The following is a 14251-nucleotide window of genomic DNA, read 5'->3' on the forward strand; positions in this document are numbered from 1 at the left end:
GAGAAATGCATCTGATTGTTCAAAACTGCTGTCAAACAAGAAGGTGGAAATGAGCAATAGAGGGCAGTGCAGGATCAAATGTATAACCAGTGTCCACCTGGGTTGTATATAAGCATGTGTGTGTGTGTGTGTGTGTGTGTGTGTACTTGTACTTGCTACATAGTAAGGACCAAAAAAAGTATTTTACTAACAGAGTGAGGACATTTTGGGAAAGTGAGGCTCCTCACTTTTTGAGACACCTTAAAATCACATTTTGAGGATTAAGACTTGGTTAGAATTAGGTTCAGGTTAAGGTTAGGGTCAGGGTTAGGGTTAGGCACTCAGTTGTGATGGTTAAGGTTAGGGTAAGGGGCTAGGGTATGCATTATGTCAATGAGTGTCCTCACAAAGATAGAAGTACAAGTGTGTGTGTGTGTGTGTGTGTGTGTGTGTGTGTGTGTGTGTGTGTGTGTGTGTGTGTGTGTGTGTGTGTGCGTAAGATAGAAATAAAGAGAAGACAGTAGAATAAAATACAATTCAGAGGTTCATTTGACAACAAGAGTTGAAGTGAATGACTCAAACAAAGACTGTGCATTATAACCTCAGATCTCAGATAAAGCATGACAAGGGTGGAGGTTTCCATCTGTGCTCATGTTGCTTGGACTGATGGAGGCAAAAAATCCAAATGCTTTACTCTACCTGCTGTGACACCAGTCGCACACCAGGTTGAGAGCTTGGCCCACTACCTTCCACCTCCAGGTCAAGAAGGCAAAGCAACATTAACTGAACCTGACTGAGCACCTAAAATTCACATCCGTCCCCAGGCATAATACAAACAATGTGCCAAGAGAAGCCTAAAATCACTTGTATCCAGCATTCATCAAACATCACCATTCTTAGGCACTGGCGATCAGATAGGGCTGCTTTTGCAGATCATACAGCACCACTCACACACCAAGACCTCTCTCTCTTTGAAAGTGCAAAAACATGTACCCACGGGAGTGGCAGAGCGTCTCTCATGATGGCCCTACTCATGAGGAAGGATAAGTGGGGACTTTGACAGTCTGCACATCTGCACCTCAGATCTGTCCAGCACCATGGTCATCACTAGCTGTATGAGGACAACACCACCACCATCACTCCTGGCCCTTTACTGCAGACTGGGGGAACATGCAGCCTGTGACTCTCCATATTATTAATATTTACTTTCCCACTGAATATAAGATGTCATCTTTTGGTTAGTCCAAGTAAAAAAAAATGTTTCCAGATTGTTATGGATTATATATAATCTGTTCTTTAAAGGTATTCTTTGCAGATTAATCAGTATCAGTATATTACTGAAAAAAGATGTTTCTCTTTGTCACCATTTGTGATTTTGTGACTTTCCATCCCACAATCATGTAGAAATGCAGGAATATGTTACAACTGAAACAAACTGTATCAGTGTTGCACCCACAAGTGTTAATGTGTTAATCTGTGAATGAGCTGCTGCTACTGTAACTGAAAAGTTGCCATGCGGAGACCTAAAACCATCAGAGCAGTCATCATTAAGATGCTTTATGAGAATACAGTGTACAGGAGCTATAGGTTAGGTGTGCTTCCTGCAATGTGGTTGCTATGGCAGTGAAGGAGTACACATGGACATGGATAGGTGTCACCTTACATCAGCTCAGTCTTGTGGATCTCAGCAATCCGCCGCTCCAGCTTCTCTGAGTGCTTGGGGAAGAACTGGAACTTGGAGCTGTAGCCCTCTGGGTGTTTCCCGGGGTCGTAGTCACCGATTTCAGCTAGAAAATGGGAAAAGAAGAGACACAACATAGGAAAAGGTGAGGATGACTTTCTGTTTGACCCTATAAACTACTTATTTCCAAATGAAGTAAATACCCGATGACCACTCTTGACTTAAACTTCTTAATTGTTTAAATGCACTAAAGACACAAACTGTTGTATTTGCTCAATTTAAAAGAAATGATTCTCTGCTCTGAGCATGAAAGCCACATAATATCTACTATAGTAACATGCAGAGAGGCACAGATTGTGTTCTGTCTGTAGTAGAAGGAAAATAATAAGTTAAACTGCATCATTCCATGAACATTTACATTACATGATGCATAAATACAAGTGATTATGAAATATTTTTCCTACTGTGAGCAAATGGTGATGGTGGGCAGATGGTTCATTGACTGAGTAAAATGTAGTTGCAATGATGAAAGTCAAATTTTGATATCAAGCTTTTTCTGATATGAAAAACTTTTCAATTATTTCTTATAATTAATATTATTACATTTTATCTTTATTATGTATTTAATTACTGTACCGAAGGCATGTTTTGTTTTAAACTTTGTGTGTGGTCGTCCTGTTGTGCATTGCGATCAAAACCGTTCGTCAGCAAAACGACACAAAAAAGAGAAAAGCCTGCAGTACACATTTGCATAATACACAAGGCAAAGACCAAGAAATCAAGGTTTTGAACGCACCTTTGTGGAATAAAGGCAAACACAAAAAACATCAGTGTGCATAGCAAATAGGCCAAGGCTGACTCGGAGGAGCTCCAACCCTCAGATCTCTAGCTGACAAAGATCCACATTACTTAAATCAACAGATGACAGTAATTTATTGGATTTTTTTATTTTATATTTGCTGTTTAAAAACTCGAATCTTTTTAAGAACATACAGAAATACACCAAAAATGTGCATGGAACAAAAATTTCTCTTGAAAGAACTCTTTGCCAATTTTTAACCATGTCTCCATGTATAAGTTATTCAGTTGGAGCATCTTTATCATCAGATTACCTGCCAATGTTCTCAGCATCCCTGTAGCCAGATGTAACAGCCTGGTTTACAAACCAATGACATCAGATTACAGATGGTGGAGGAAATACCAGGAGAGTTTGGCTACTTGTCTTCTCTCTGGGGAGTACACTGTACTGTACTGCTCAGGCAGCCGTCGCTGTCGAAAGCTGCATTTTGTGGAGGCAACACCCTCCCAGTTTCTATGCACAGTAGACATTATGGATTCACATTTTCTGACATGTTGTCAGTGTCTAAGCATGCTCAGAAACAGCTGGTGAAGAAAAACCTCACAGAAAGGCAGCCACTGATTTGGCAAAGCAGAAAGTTTATTCCCCTTTTCTTTCTTCCTATGGTTATTGACAAATTATTTAACTAAGCTGGTATTATCTCTTCCTCTGACGCCACTCTCTATTATATTGCATGATCTGTTAAATATACAGAATATCTCTACTGTTAGCCAGTGCTAAGGTTTTTTTTTTTTTTTTTTACCAAATTATCATATGGTGTAAATAAACATATGAATAGATGTTATGCATAGATAGACATTACAAGCCAGTGTCTTCCAGTATATTCATGTTCTGTCTTGTGCATATGGCCACACAGAGACACCCAACAACATTCAGATGCAGGGACTGGCTGAGAGGCAAAAGGCTGGCAGGATGGCCGGTTGGCAAGTTCTGTGACAGGTGAACTGCTCCTTAATGTATCTCACCTCTCAGCATGTTGATGAGCCAGACTGAGCCAAAACAACTAAAGGAGCCAAAAGAGAAATACTGTTCTCATTGAATGCCTTGGTCTTTTTTTCTTGTAAATGATAACTGTGTCTAAATTGTTTTTATGCCGTTTAAGGCTTTAAAATGAGTATTTTCAATTTAAGATAAAAACAGCAAATTCAGATTCTCAAGGTCTCTGTAAAACAACAGTGATGTATTAGCCTTCATACATCTCTGTGAACATACTCTGCTTGCATATTTGCACACACCCACACAATGAAACTACACACACACACAAACACACACGTTTACACAGCTGGCAAGTGTTTATTAACAAGCCAGGGTCATATGGAAATCATACAGTCTATAGAAGTTTATAAACATTATGAAATATGGTAATTTAGTTACAGTCTGAGTTTGAGGTGATGATTTCCAAATAAGGAGAACAAATATGGAGGATGAAAGCAGTCAAGACTGAAATGAAATCAGCTAATTTTCCATCAAAACAATTTGTAAGAAATAACATTAAAATTGCCTAGTGTGAGGTTGTTTGTGCTTTTTTGAGAGCTGCTGCAAAATAATGGTACAGCAGTCTGATTGAAATCTTTTACGTATTTTCTTATTTTATGTTCTTAAATGACCACACTGTCATACCTTGCAATATGTAGGCAGCCAACAGAGCAGCATCTGATGTCTTGCACAGGAGGCGACCATGGTAGAGATCCCTCTTAACCTGCAGGAAGACGAGATATCTGTGGAGTGGAACACAAAGAAACTAATTTGGGTCATTATTCAGATAGGATCAATATATTGACAGTTCTCTTCTTGGCAACACATGCCGGATGTTAACGACCTAGTGTGGCTAAGAGATTATTAGGAGAAAAAAAATCTCCTTACTTAGAAAGTTAGGACCTGAATGATGAATATATAACAGGATAAAGTCTACAGCCATGCTACTGGCTCTGTGAGGCTGTCCTGCAGTACAGCAGTGCTTTGGGCTAAATTGCTAATGCTAAAGGTAGCCTATACCTTTTACCATGTTTACCATATTAGTTTAGCAAGTTAGCATGCTACAATGTGCTAATTATCACAAAATTTGCATGTGGCTGATGGGAACGTCATTAGTAAAATGCTATCGGCTATCAAGTCGCCCAGAACATCACTGGTTTTTCAAGTATTTACTAATAAACCAAAGTTGTGAACAAATAAAAAATTTGACCTGATGGTAGCACTTGAGGAAAAGTCACCAAAGCCATTAGGAATTATTTTCTATGAACCTTGAATGTGCATGTACCAAAATTTTAGGGTGATTTTATGGTAATCCATCCAGCATGGCTACAAATATGATGACAGGCTAAAATGATCAGCATTAAAGTAAAAGGCTCAGAAACAAGAAAAATCACAATATCTTATGACATAGGTGCCTTTGTGTTTACCAGCCAACTTTAGATACTATATTTGTGGCTATTACAGGCAAGCTGCAGTTCCTCAAAGCTCTACACAGCAAAATAAACAGCTCCATTAGTCTCAGGCCCTTTCACAACCTATTTGTAATTAATTTATAATTAGAATTTTTAAAAACTAAATAAATGTGTGAATGATAATCCAAAGTTATCTTTTGGAACATAAGACACAGGACATGCCGCCTGCCCCGAGGCACAACACAACCTAAAGCATAATCATTTTCAGAGCTGACAATGATTTAAAATATGATTGCTGGTCCGCACTGAAGTCCACTGGGAGCCACTCAATCTTCTGGTCTCATCCACAACATCCAGAGATTACTCATATGTCAATTTTCCCGCCCAGCATTCATTTCATACGCCTGTGATTCTGCTTGTCTCTGAGCAGCAAAGCAATAAATAGTATGGCAGCACTAAGCATTGCTATGAAAACCTTCAAAGCAGAGTTATATTATGTGCATACTGAGCGTTTTTACATTAGTGAATGCACAAGTTATCACCTGATGATATTACCTGATGTCTGTAGTGCAGGTTGTATGTATTGTATTTGCTTCATTTATTATAAGAGTGCTTCAGTAGGAGAACCTCATTTAAATATGGATCTTTATGGTTTATTAGACAAATGTGTCAAATCAGTGCCACTACATCATGTGTGCACATGTGTAAATGACTGCATGGTGTGTCAAATTCCCTCTGTGAAATAATAATTAAACCTAAAGGCACCCTAAGAATCCATGTGAAGTGTTGTTACCTTTCATCTTTTTGCTTATCTACTACAAATTTGTGTGTCTGTGAAATCCTCCAGTCAGAACAGATGGTGGAGGATGGAGGAGCTCTCCCTTGCCGGAGCTCTGCTCTAACAAGAAGAGCTGGATTGCGAATAAAAGATTTCATTGCGTGGCAACCAGTCGAGGGATGCGATTTAGAGGGATCTGTGCACTCAGTAGCTCTCTGGCTCACTCCTCACAGCAGTTTGTTCAGCTGTCAAGGATGCCACACACAATATAGAAATGGTGAGGAGCATCATGACACTGCAGCTTATGAAAAAGGGAAGACTCAAATCCCCCTGCACATAGGCTCACTGTATGGATGCTGTCATGAAATTAAACTTGTAGTCTCTCTTTTGCAGCCTCAGATTACTTTATAATATAGTTTTACTCAATTATAATGAAGGCAAGGTGAAAACATATTTCACTTTTAAGTTTTCCATGAAAATCCGTCATAAAACTATTCAATTTTTCAGTTTTTACTTAAAAGAACTAAGTAATTAAGGGATATAGCTTTATTAAAAGCCTTTAAGTACTGACAGAAAAGATTCTCGACTCATACAAAAAAGTATTCTTCTTTAAAATCACCACAAAGCTGCAGTGCTTGACTCATTTTTCAATTTATCTAAAAGCTGGCTGCAGAGACATAAAACAAAGACAGCAAAATACTTTCTATCTGATTTCATGAGACAGGAAAGTTAATAGAAAGGAAGGAGCTAGAGACATCCCCAGTGGTTCAATAAAATCAGTCTCAATACACTGTGGAGATTTTATTTTATATCTCCCAACTAGCTTTGCTCTACGTCAGCATTTTAGACAACTTGCCAAAATTGTGATATGTATTGAAAATGCTCCTTGTTGGGTGTAAGACCAATATATGTTGAATTTCTGTTTTAATAATGTGGGTCTCAACCCTCCACTTTCTCTGCTCAGCCACAGTCAGTAGCTTTAAAAAAAATGGGAAGAGTCCACTTAAACCAAAACTGGCTGACTTGATGTACAAAAGTGAACACAAATGTGCCCTTTTTGGTTTGTGTCTACAGTTTTTTTTTTTTTTTTTCTTTCTGTTGCACCTGGCAACTGAAATGAAAACGCTAAAAGATGACAGTGCAATTTTCTTTCCACACTGCCTGGTTGTGGTTTATGTTTTTCCTTGCTTCCAGTCTGTCCTTGCAGTTTTGTAATTCCTACTCCCATCTCAATATAATCACACACATCATGACCTCTCGCTGAAATGGCTCGGCCGTGTGACTGTCAAGTGATTGCTCCTGACTGCCTTCTCGTCCTGTACCACTCCTCATTACACAAAGTACAAGAAACCACTTCTCCACATGATGTTTGATACCAGCAGTGAGTTCACAAACAAACCAACAGGTAGCTGCTATGAATAAACAGACCTGCGATACCACAGGAAAAACAACAGAATTACAGGGATTTCTAAGGATGTTGTGGATGTCTGTGGAAAGGTTGATAAAAAATACTGTGATATTATCAAATGTTTGATTCAGAAAACTGTGTGCTTACTCAGCCTCTTTGAAAATACTGGTGCCAGTTTCACCAAATCTGCACCATACATGGTACAATTTGCAACATAAGATCATTTCCTCCAGTTAGTTTCAAAGTTTCACTGGCCTGTGCATCAGTGGACTTGGACTTGAAAATTTACCTCGCAGTCCTCGCAGATCAATCTTCAAATGTTCCCTCAAATCTTCGGGTTATCCTTTGGCAGTCTATAAAAACTTGTCACTTCCTTCCAAGTTTCTTTCTGCAGATGATTGTGCAACTTCTTTTTCCTCTATTTTAGCGATGTTTCCTGTATTTTCTTCATGTAAATGCACGATGGAAGATGCCTCTGTGTATACTGACATCATATACATAATCACTTTAGTCTTTTAGCCTAATTAAATGGCTGCGGCCGGGTTGACATATTTCACACTGACAAACTGTCAGGCATGGCTAATTATGCCTTAATTAAACTCTAGTGCTTTTTGTACAGTTTGCTTGTAATACACAGTATAATTGGTTTAACCCAGCTGGAGATGCAACACAAACCTCTGAAAAGGCAACAACATGTCACTACCCTCAGTTTCAATGAGAGAAAGGTGGGACATGCAAAGTTTGACTTGCATTTACCTTGAATCTCTGAACCCTCTCCACCTGTTGCCCAGTGAGCTATCTTAAAATCTTACCTGGTGATTTCCTCTCTCAGGGCAGCAGGGTCAGGTGGGTAAAACTTGACACGTAAACACATGGTGAATGGAGGCTGGGCTGTGGAAGAAAGACAACATTTCTATATTTTGCCAATTTTTTGTCATAATTTTAATGTTGTTGATCTGACTTTTTGGTGTGTTTTTCTTTTACTTTCTTTTATATGTTTTGCCACACTTCTATTGTGGTCATTTTAGAAGTGGATTCAGCCTGAAGAAATGGCACACACCAATCAGGTATGTTAAATGAAATACTCACATTTCATTTGTTTGGCAATTGACTTTGTAAACTCCAACCAGTGCTGAAAGGGAGAGAGAGAGAAGTGAAGAATCTATAGCTGCTAAACTGTCAGTCTGGAGTCTGATTGCTCAGCAGCTGAGCATGATGACTTGAAATCTATAGCCGGAAGGCACGGTAGAATTGCTCCGATCTCCCTGCCTTCTGTTTATTTAAACTCCCTCCAACGCCATGCAGAGAGGAGATGGAGGAAAGCAGTTTGAAAGACAATCAGGGGAGCACTCTTTTCTGTCACAGTGCTAAGCATCATGAGTCGAAACTAGCTCTAATCAGTGAGATGATGACACGCTGACGATAATGGGCCACTGCACCACACAATGATACTACACTATACCTTTGTTAACGTTTTGTTTTTTTAGCAACACACCTACATTCACATTTTTTGAAAATGTCTCTTGGCTGGCTGATGTCTTTGCAGAGCATATAACATTTTCAAGCCCTGCAAAGTATTTGTAATCCTATAAACAGCTCAAAAATGCATGATAAACAAATACTCAGTTCAAGCTCTGCAAATGCACCAAGAACTGTGTTCATTTCTGTGACTGATAATCATATCAATTAAAGGGGCTGGCCTCTCACAAACTTGTATAATTGACCTGCAGACCTAAAGAACCTGCCTGTGCTGAATGTTTATGTTGTGGAAAAAAATAATAATTAGACCAGTTAGACCTGGGATTTATATCTAACAGCCTTTAATTCAGTATCTGTCACCTATTTAATTGATAATCTGCTCTACCTGGTGATAAACAGACTCTAAAAGTGTGCAGTGTAGAGATGGTAATGATGGACTGGAACAGCAACAGAGCTTCCTTCTTATATTCTTGTATTAGTTCCACAGGATTTCCATGGGCCCTTTAAGATTTTTAATCCTTAAAATCAATTCTACCTTCTTGAAAGGAACAAATCATGTAGTTTATGTGAAGTTATCTTTAGCTCAAGGGGACAAATGACTAATTTGTACTCAAAAAGGTAAATTGAAGCTCCCACAAGGGGAAAACCTTTAAAAGCTGATGTCACATTATGTAACTTGCTGAAATCTAGTTGAGATTATTATAAAAAAAAAAAAAAAAAAAAAAAAAAAAGAAACTTACCCTCTGCTTGTCTGGATCAACATATCTAATGCCAAAGTAGTCTTTCTCCAGCAGGTTGAGATGGTGGCAAATGAGGTCAAACAGGTACTGTCCCTTGGCATCCCGCTGAAAGAGAAATGATATGAGAAAATTCATAAAATGTACTTGCTATTGAAGGACAGTGGAGAGAAGGAAACAGAACAAAGTGAAGACAGAAAATTTATTTCACAGGAGTCATCTGCCCTCATCCTCTCCACCCTAATATCTGCACGTTCACGGTCACAGTTAATGAACCTCCCGCAGATCAATGTTGCATATGTGTGAACACTCAACTCCAAAGTCTACACTCTGCCCAGGAACAGCGGCAAACAACATCACACATTATAAAATGACAAAGACTTTTTTACAAACATGTTGATATTGTCACATCAAAAATGATTTTCTCCCCTCTCATCAGGAAGTCCATTTTTTGGAGCCTCTGAGAAGTCAAAACGGCCGGCAGAAAATGTTTTAATATTTCACTACCCTCAAGGGAGATATATGAGGGCTATCAAATATTCATATCAAGGCAGCAGCCATCTGTGAAAGCTTTGAGAGATTTTCTGCTGCAGAAACAGACCTGGAAAAGCAGTGAGACAAGGTGTGGGGAAATAAAAAGGCAGTCTGATAAAGGAGAGGAAGCCTTTGACATGCAATGCAGTACAAACATCTGACCCTAACAAATATATGAATACTGTTTATATTGTTTTTTGACATTATTGAAGAACCTGGAAATGCAATGTTTTGTTAACTGAGGAAACCTCTGAATTAGTTAAAGTATGGAGAAACCAAATCCAAATATACTGTGGTCTTCACTGGGAGTGACAGTAGAGAGGAAGCAGGCCTGCTGTCCTGGCACTGGCATCTTAACTCAAAGTGAGCAGGGAATTACAAAAAGCTGCGTCTACCCCAAAAGGCTCATTAAAACCTATTTTTAATGGAGTGTTTATTTAGATGTAACTGCAACAGTAAGGTATGTGACAACAAGGCTGCCACTAACGAAACATGAGCCAGAAATTGGAGCTTTGCTGCAAAAATCTGCAAAATTCAACTCTGAACTAAGACACTGCCATTTATTTAAACAGCTGTAGCCCCCCTCGGTCGTATAGACCATAGGTGCGGAGGTGCACACCAGACCACAGCTCAGAGTCATGAGGCGAAACTGTACTGAGCAGGTTCAAAAGCATCCTGCTCATTTCAGATGAATGAGGGGATAGTTCACATTGATGTGCTGATGTGCTCAGCCTGAGACGTGCACGAGCAGGATTTTGTGACATTACAAGCAGCTTGGAAGCCAAATGTGGTCCAGTATGAAAGTTGAACAAGTGTGATGTGGAAACCTCCACTGCTCATACACTAAGAGTGAAGGCTTCAGTGAAATTTTGAAATGTGCACTACTAGCATATATCCATGGACTCAGAGGGAGAGGGAGCAGATGTTATTTTAAGAACCTTTATCCACACTTTTTTGTGGAAAAACCAAAGCAGACACATATTATCATTTCAAGCACAGTATGTTTTATATCTTAAAACACATCTGGAGGTGATCTTCTTTCGGGTGCGACATTGAGCAAACTTGTGCATGTCTGCATAGTGAGTGCATGCACATCTACTGTTTATGTACCATGTACACATATGGGATATAGCTTTTCTGTCCTCAGTGGTAAAGGACACTATAAAATATCCTACTCTGCCCTTTAGGAGAGACAATGTCTTCACATAAAGTGACACAAAACTGCCCAGTCAGAGAAAGTCAAACGTAGATATATGAGAAGGGAGGAGGGAAAAGAGACGAGAAAGACAAAACCAAATAGAGAGTGAGAGACCAAATACACAGAGGGAAAGAAAGGAGAGAAAGGAGAGAGAGAGAGAGAAGAAGCAAGGTCGTATGACGCTGATCTGTCCCTCTACAGAATGCCACAGCACAGCATTCAAAAAGAGAGAACAGGGGAAAGGCTGCATTGAAGGACTAATTCATCCATGAACCATTTTCAGATACGGTCCTTGTTGAGACACATTAGACAATGTGAGAATCTCTATGACGAAGCCTGTTCACACCTCTGTTTCACTCAATATCAGATCAAATGACAGAACAAACAGCCCCCAGGTGACCTGTGGTATAACACTGTCAGGGGAACCTAAGATTAGAGTTATCGCCACTCTTTGCATTGGGTTAAACCAAAGTTAGACTGCAGTTTCATGAGCCTGGTGTCAGGGCTGCTTCTTTCAAAATTAAAAGGAAAAAACAGACACTCCAGTTCTTTCTGTTACTATTCTCCTGTCTCTTCTTTTTCCTCTTGTCTCTGTTTATGAAGCAGATTCATGAATCCCCAGGATTTTTCACTCAAGCTCAAGCTGACAAGTTAAAGCATTTTCAAGTAGGCTGTACGTGCCTTCGTGTCAACTCGTGCCCCTCTGGCAAATTTGCATCTAATCGCATCTTTCCACGGACTTTGTGAGCAATCCTCTAAAATGTTCTTGCCGCTGTGTCTGACCCCAGTTTGTCTTGTTTCAGTCCTGTGGACAACATCAGATATTCTGTGTCTGCTTGTACCAGCACTTCACTGAAGATGCAGTATATGAAATATTATGACTTATATCAAAGTGAAATCTTTGTAGATTAAAAAAAAAAATACTTGTCTGCACAACATGGGTCTGTTATGATAAACCTACCGAAGGATTTGAAGACCAATTGAAAAGATTAAGCTACATCACACTGAAGTACACAACTGAAGCATCAAGGAGATATATGCATGAATTTATTCAGGCGATGCAACTCATGAAGGATAAATGTCAAATTCTAGTATTTTTAATTAAGTCTTTGAGCCAGAATTCAACCCATAGCAACTCAAAGCACAACCCAACATCAACATATCAGGTCCACTTGTGCCAAGCAGTGCACTGGACAGAACTTTCCCAGGATGCACTGGGCTGACCCTCCATCTCCTCTGTCAGTGTGTCTGTATGTCACTGTCACGACATAGACCCTGACACACCAGGACAGGCCTGCTGAGTAGCCCAGCAGCAAAAATAGAAACACTCTCACACACAAAAACACACGCAGACACACACACACACACACACACACACACACACACACACACACACACACACACAAGGATCCTCAATCTTTCTTGCTCTAATATAAGTGTCTGTGGTACACCTGTGAAACCTCTAGATCCACAACATTTTCAGAGCCTGTACCTCCCACTCGCTCCATCTGCTGAGCTCTGTAGTGTAAACTACAGTGATGCTCAAAAAAGCCTTCCCAATTAATCATGTTGCCACTGTGCGTTTCCTCCTATGTGCACCAATGTACTAGCATATAAAATGCCCATATGTGTTTGTGTGTGTGTGTGTGTGTGTGTGTGTGTGTGTGTGTGTGTGTGTGTGTGTGTGTATGTGTGTGTGTGTGTGTGCGTGCGTGAAAGAGAAAAATTAGTTACTGATGATCCACAGCCAAGTTTTGAAAAAACAACAGAGAGGCAGGGTGATTTATCTCAGTCCAACACTTAAGCAAATAAATGAAAACGGATGAAATGCATTAATAGAAACCATTCATGAACAAAGCCTGAGAAAAAAGAAAAAAATCTCACTCACAAGCTGCAGTGTTTTTTTATAGCAGCAGCACAACTTAAATACCCACAATTTCTACAATGGATTTCTCAGCTGTTCCAACAGATTTTTAAAAGTGCGACTTAATAAAGAGCTTCTGATCTTGAGTCTTCTATTGTGCTTTACAATGAGTGCAGGTAATCCTATTGTTCCTGGTAATTTACCTGACTTTGCACTCTGATGCAGTTTGTAATGACGAGATCGAAGCACTCTAACTTTGTTCTGTGCTCACTGTCTGGCTCGACTAAACAGTGATAGAATAAGGCGGTAGAGTCTCTCTCATGTGGAGGCAGCTGGCCAAGAACTTGTAATGTATATGTGGTGTTGCTTTGCATAATGATGCGACACACTGGCTTTCAGTGCACTGACCAGGGCTCCACTGGGACACAAAGCCAGGCTCTGAGGCAGAAACATTATTGATCTAAAGTTAAGTGTTCTTCAACATCGTTATGAGATTTAAACCCAGAGCTTAGCTGCAATACACCCGTGGCTGCAGGGAGGAAATATTATACGTTGCCAGTTAAAGCTGTGTTTTATTGTTTTTGAGTTGATAAACTGCAGATCTATTATGTGGTTTGTGATCATGTGTTTCCAGTGTGGGAATTGCTTCTCTCACTGTCTTCTCTCCCTTAGGTTTTATTGCTGTGGTGGAAATAATAAGATCCATGTTATCTTTGGATTAAAACCCTAAAATTGCCCTAAATTGCCAAAATATTAGGGAATAAAATAAGATCCCACTGAGAATCATGGCCCTACAGTTTAGAACGTATACAATAGGCTTTGCAGTGGAATTGATTTTTGTTTTATTCTGCAACGTGAGGATTTTTCACTGACTGCAGAGTGTATTGTGAGCAAATTCTTAATGACGTGCCCCATCAGACAAAACTGAAGGTGTCACTTATATTAACCCTGACATTTCAGGTGAGCAGGTGTTACAATTCTTTTTAATTACTTTTGAGGGAGGAAGGAAAATCTCAGAGAAAAGTCAAAGTGCTCATGTGACAGCAGAGCACTGCAATCAGGCTGTAGTAATTGGGTTTTAAAAAGAGATTCACTGAGTTGAGTTTGAATCAGTAATGCTACATCATATTTCAGAGTAAACTAAATGTGGATTAAACAACTACTGTCATCTCATCCTGTTGCAGAGAACTGGAACTATTAATGAGCCTATGGGTTCATTTGGAATTAGTCTGAACTGACATAAAATCGCTAACAGAAAAAAAAGCAGCTGAATAGACACAAATATCTGTTTATTTCATGCAAACAATGTGTCAACTAGACTGCTTTCGTGCTGCTCTACAAGTCATG

The 14251-nt window shown here is 39.5% G+C and overlaps 1 protein-coding gene across 1 annotated transcript in view; it reads right to left on the reverse strand.

Moving 5' to 3' along the window:
• frmd5b (FERM domain containing 5b) overlaps positions 1-14251 on the reverse strand; it is a 66577-nt gene that overhangs the window by 8079 nt on the left and 44247 nt on the right. Inside the window, exons 2-6 of the mRNA XM_071488418.1 lie at positions 9312-9416; positions 8182-8224; positions 7905-7983; positions 4140-4237; positions 1643-1766 (exon numbers count right to left, since the gene is read on the reverse strand). Coding sequence (XP_071344519.1) covers positions 1643-1766; positions 4140-4237; positions 7905-7983; positions 8182-8224; positions 9312-9416 — 449 coding nt within the window. The remainder of the gene's footprint in view (positions 1-1642; positions 1767-4139; positions 4238-7904; positions 7984-8181; positions 8225-9311; positions 9417-14251) is intronic.

Source organism: Trachinotus anak, unplaced genomic scaffold (genome assembly GCF_046630095.1).
Source record: "Trachinotus anak isolate AG129_WGS33_773 ecotype Australia unplaced genomic scaffold, CSIRO_AGI_Tana_v1 ptg000011l, whole genome shotgun sequence".
Lineage (NCBI taxonomy): Eukaryota > Metazoa > Chordata > Actinopteri > Carangiformes > Carangidae > Trachinotus > Trachinotus anak.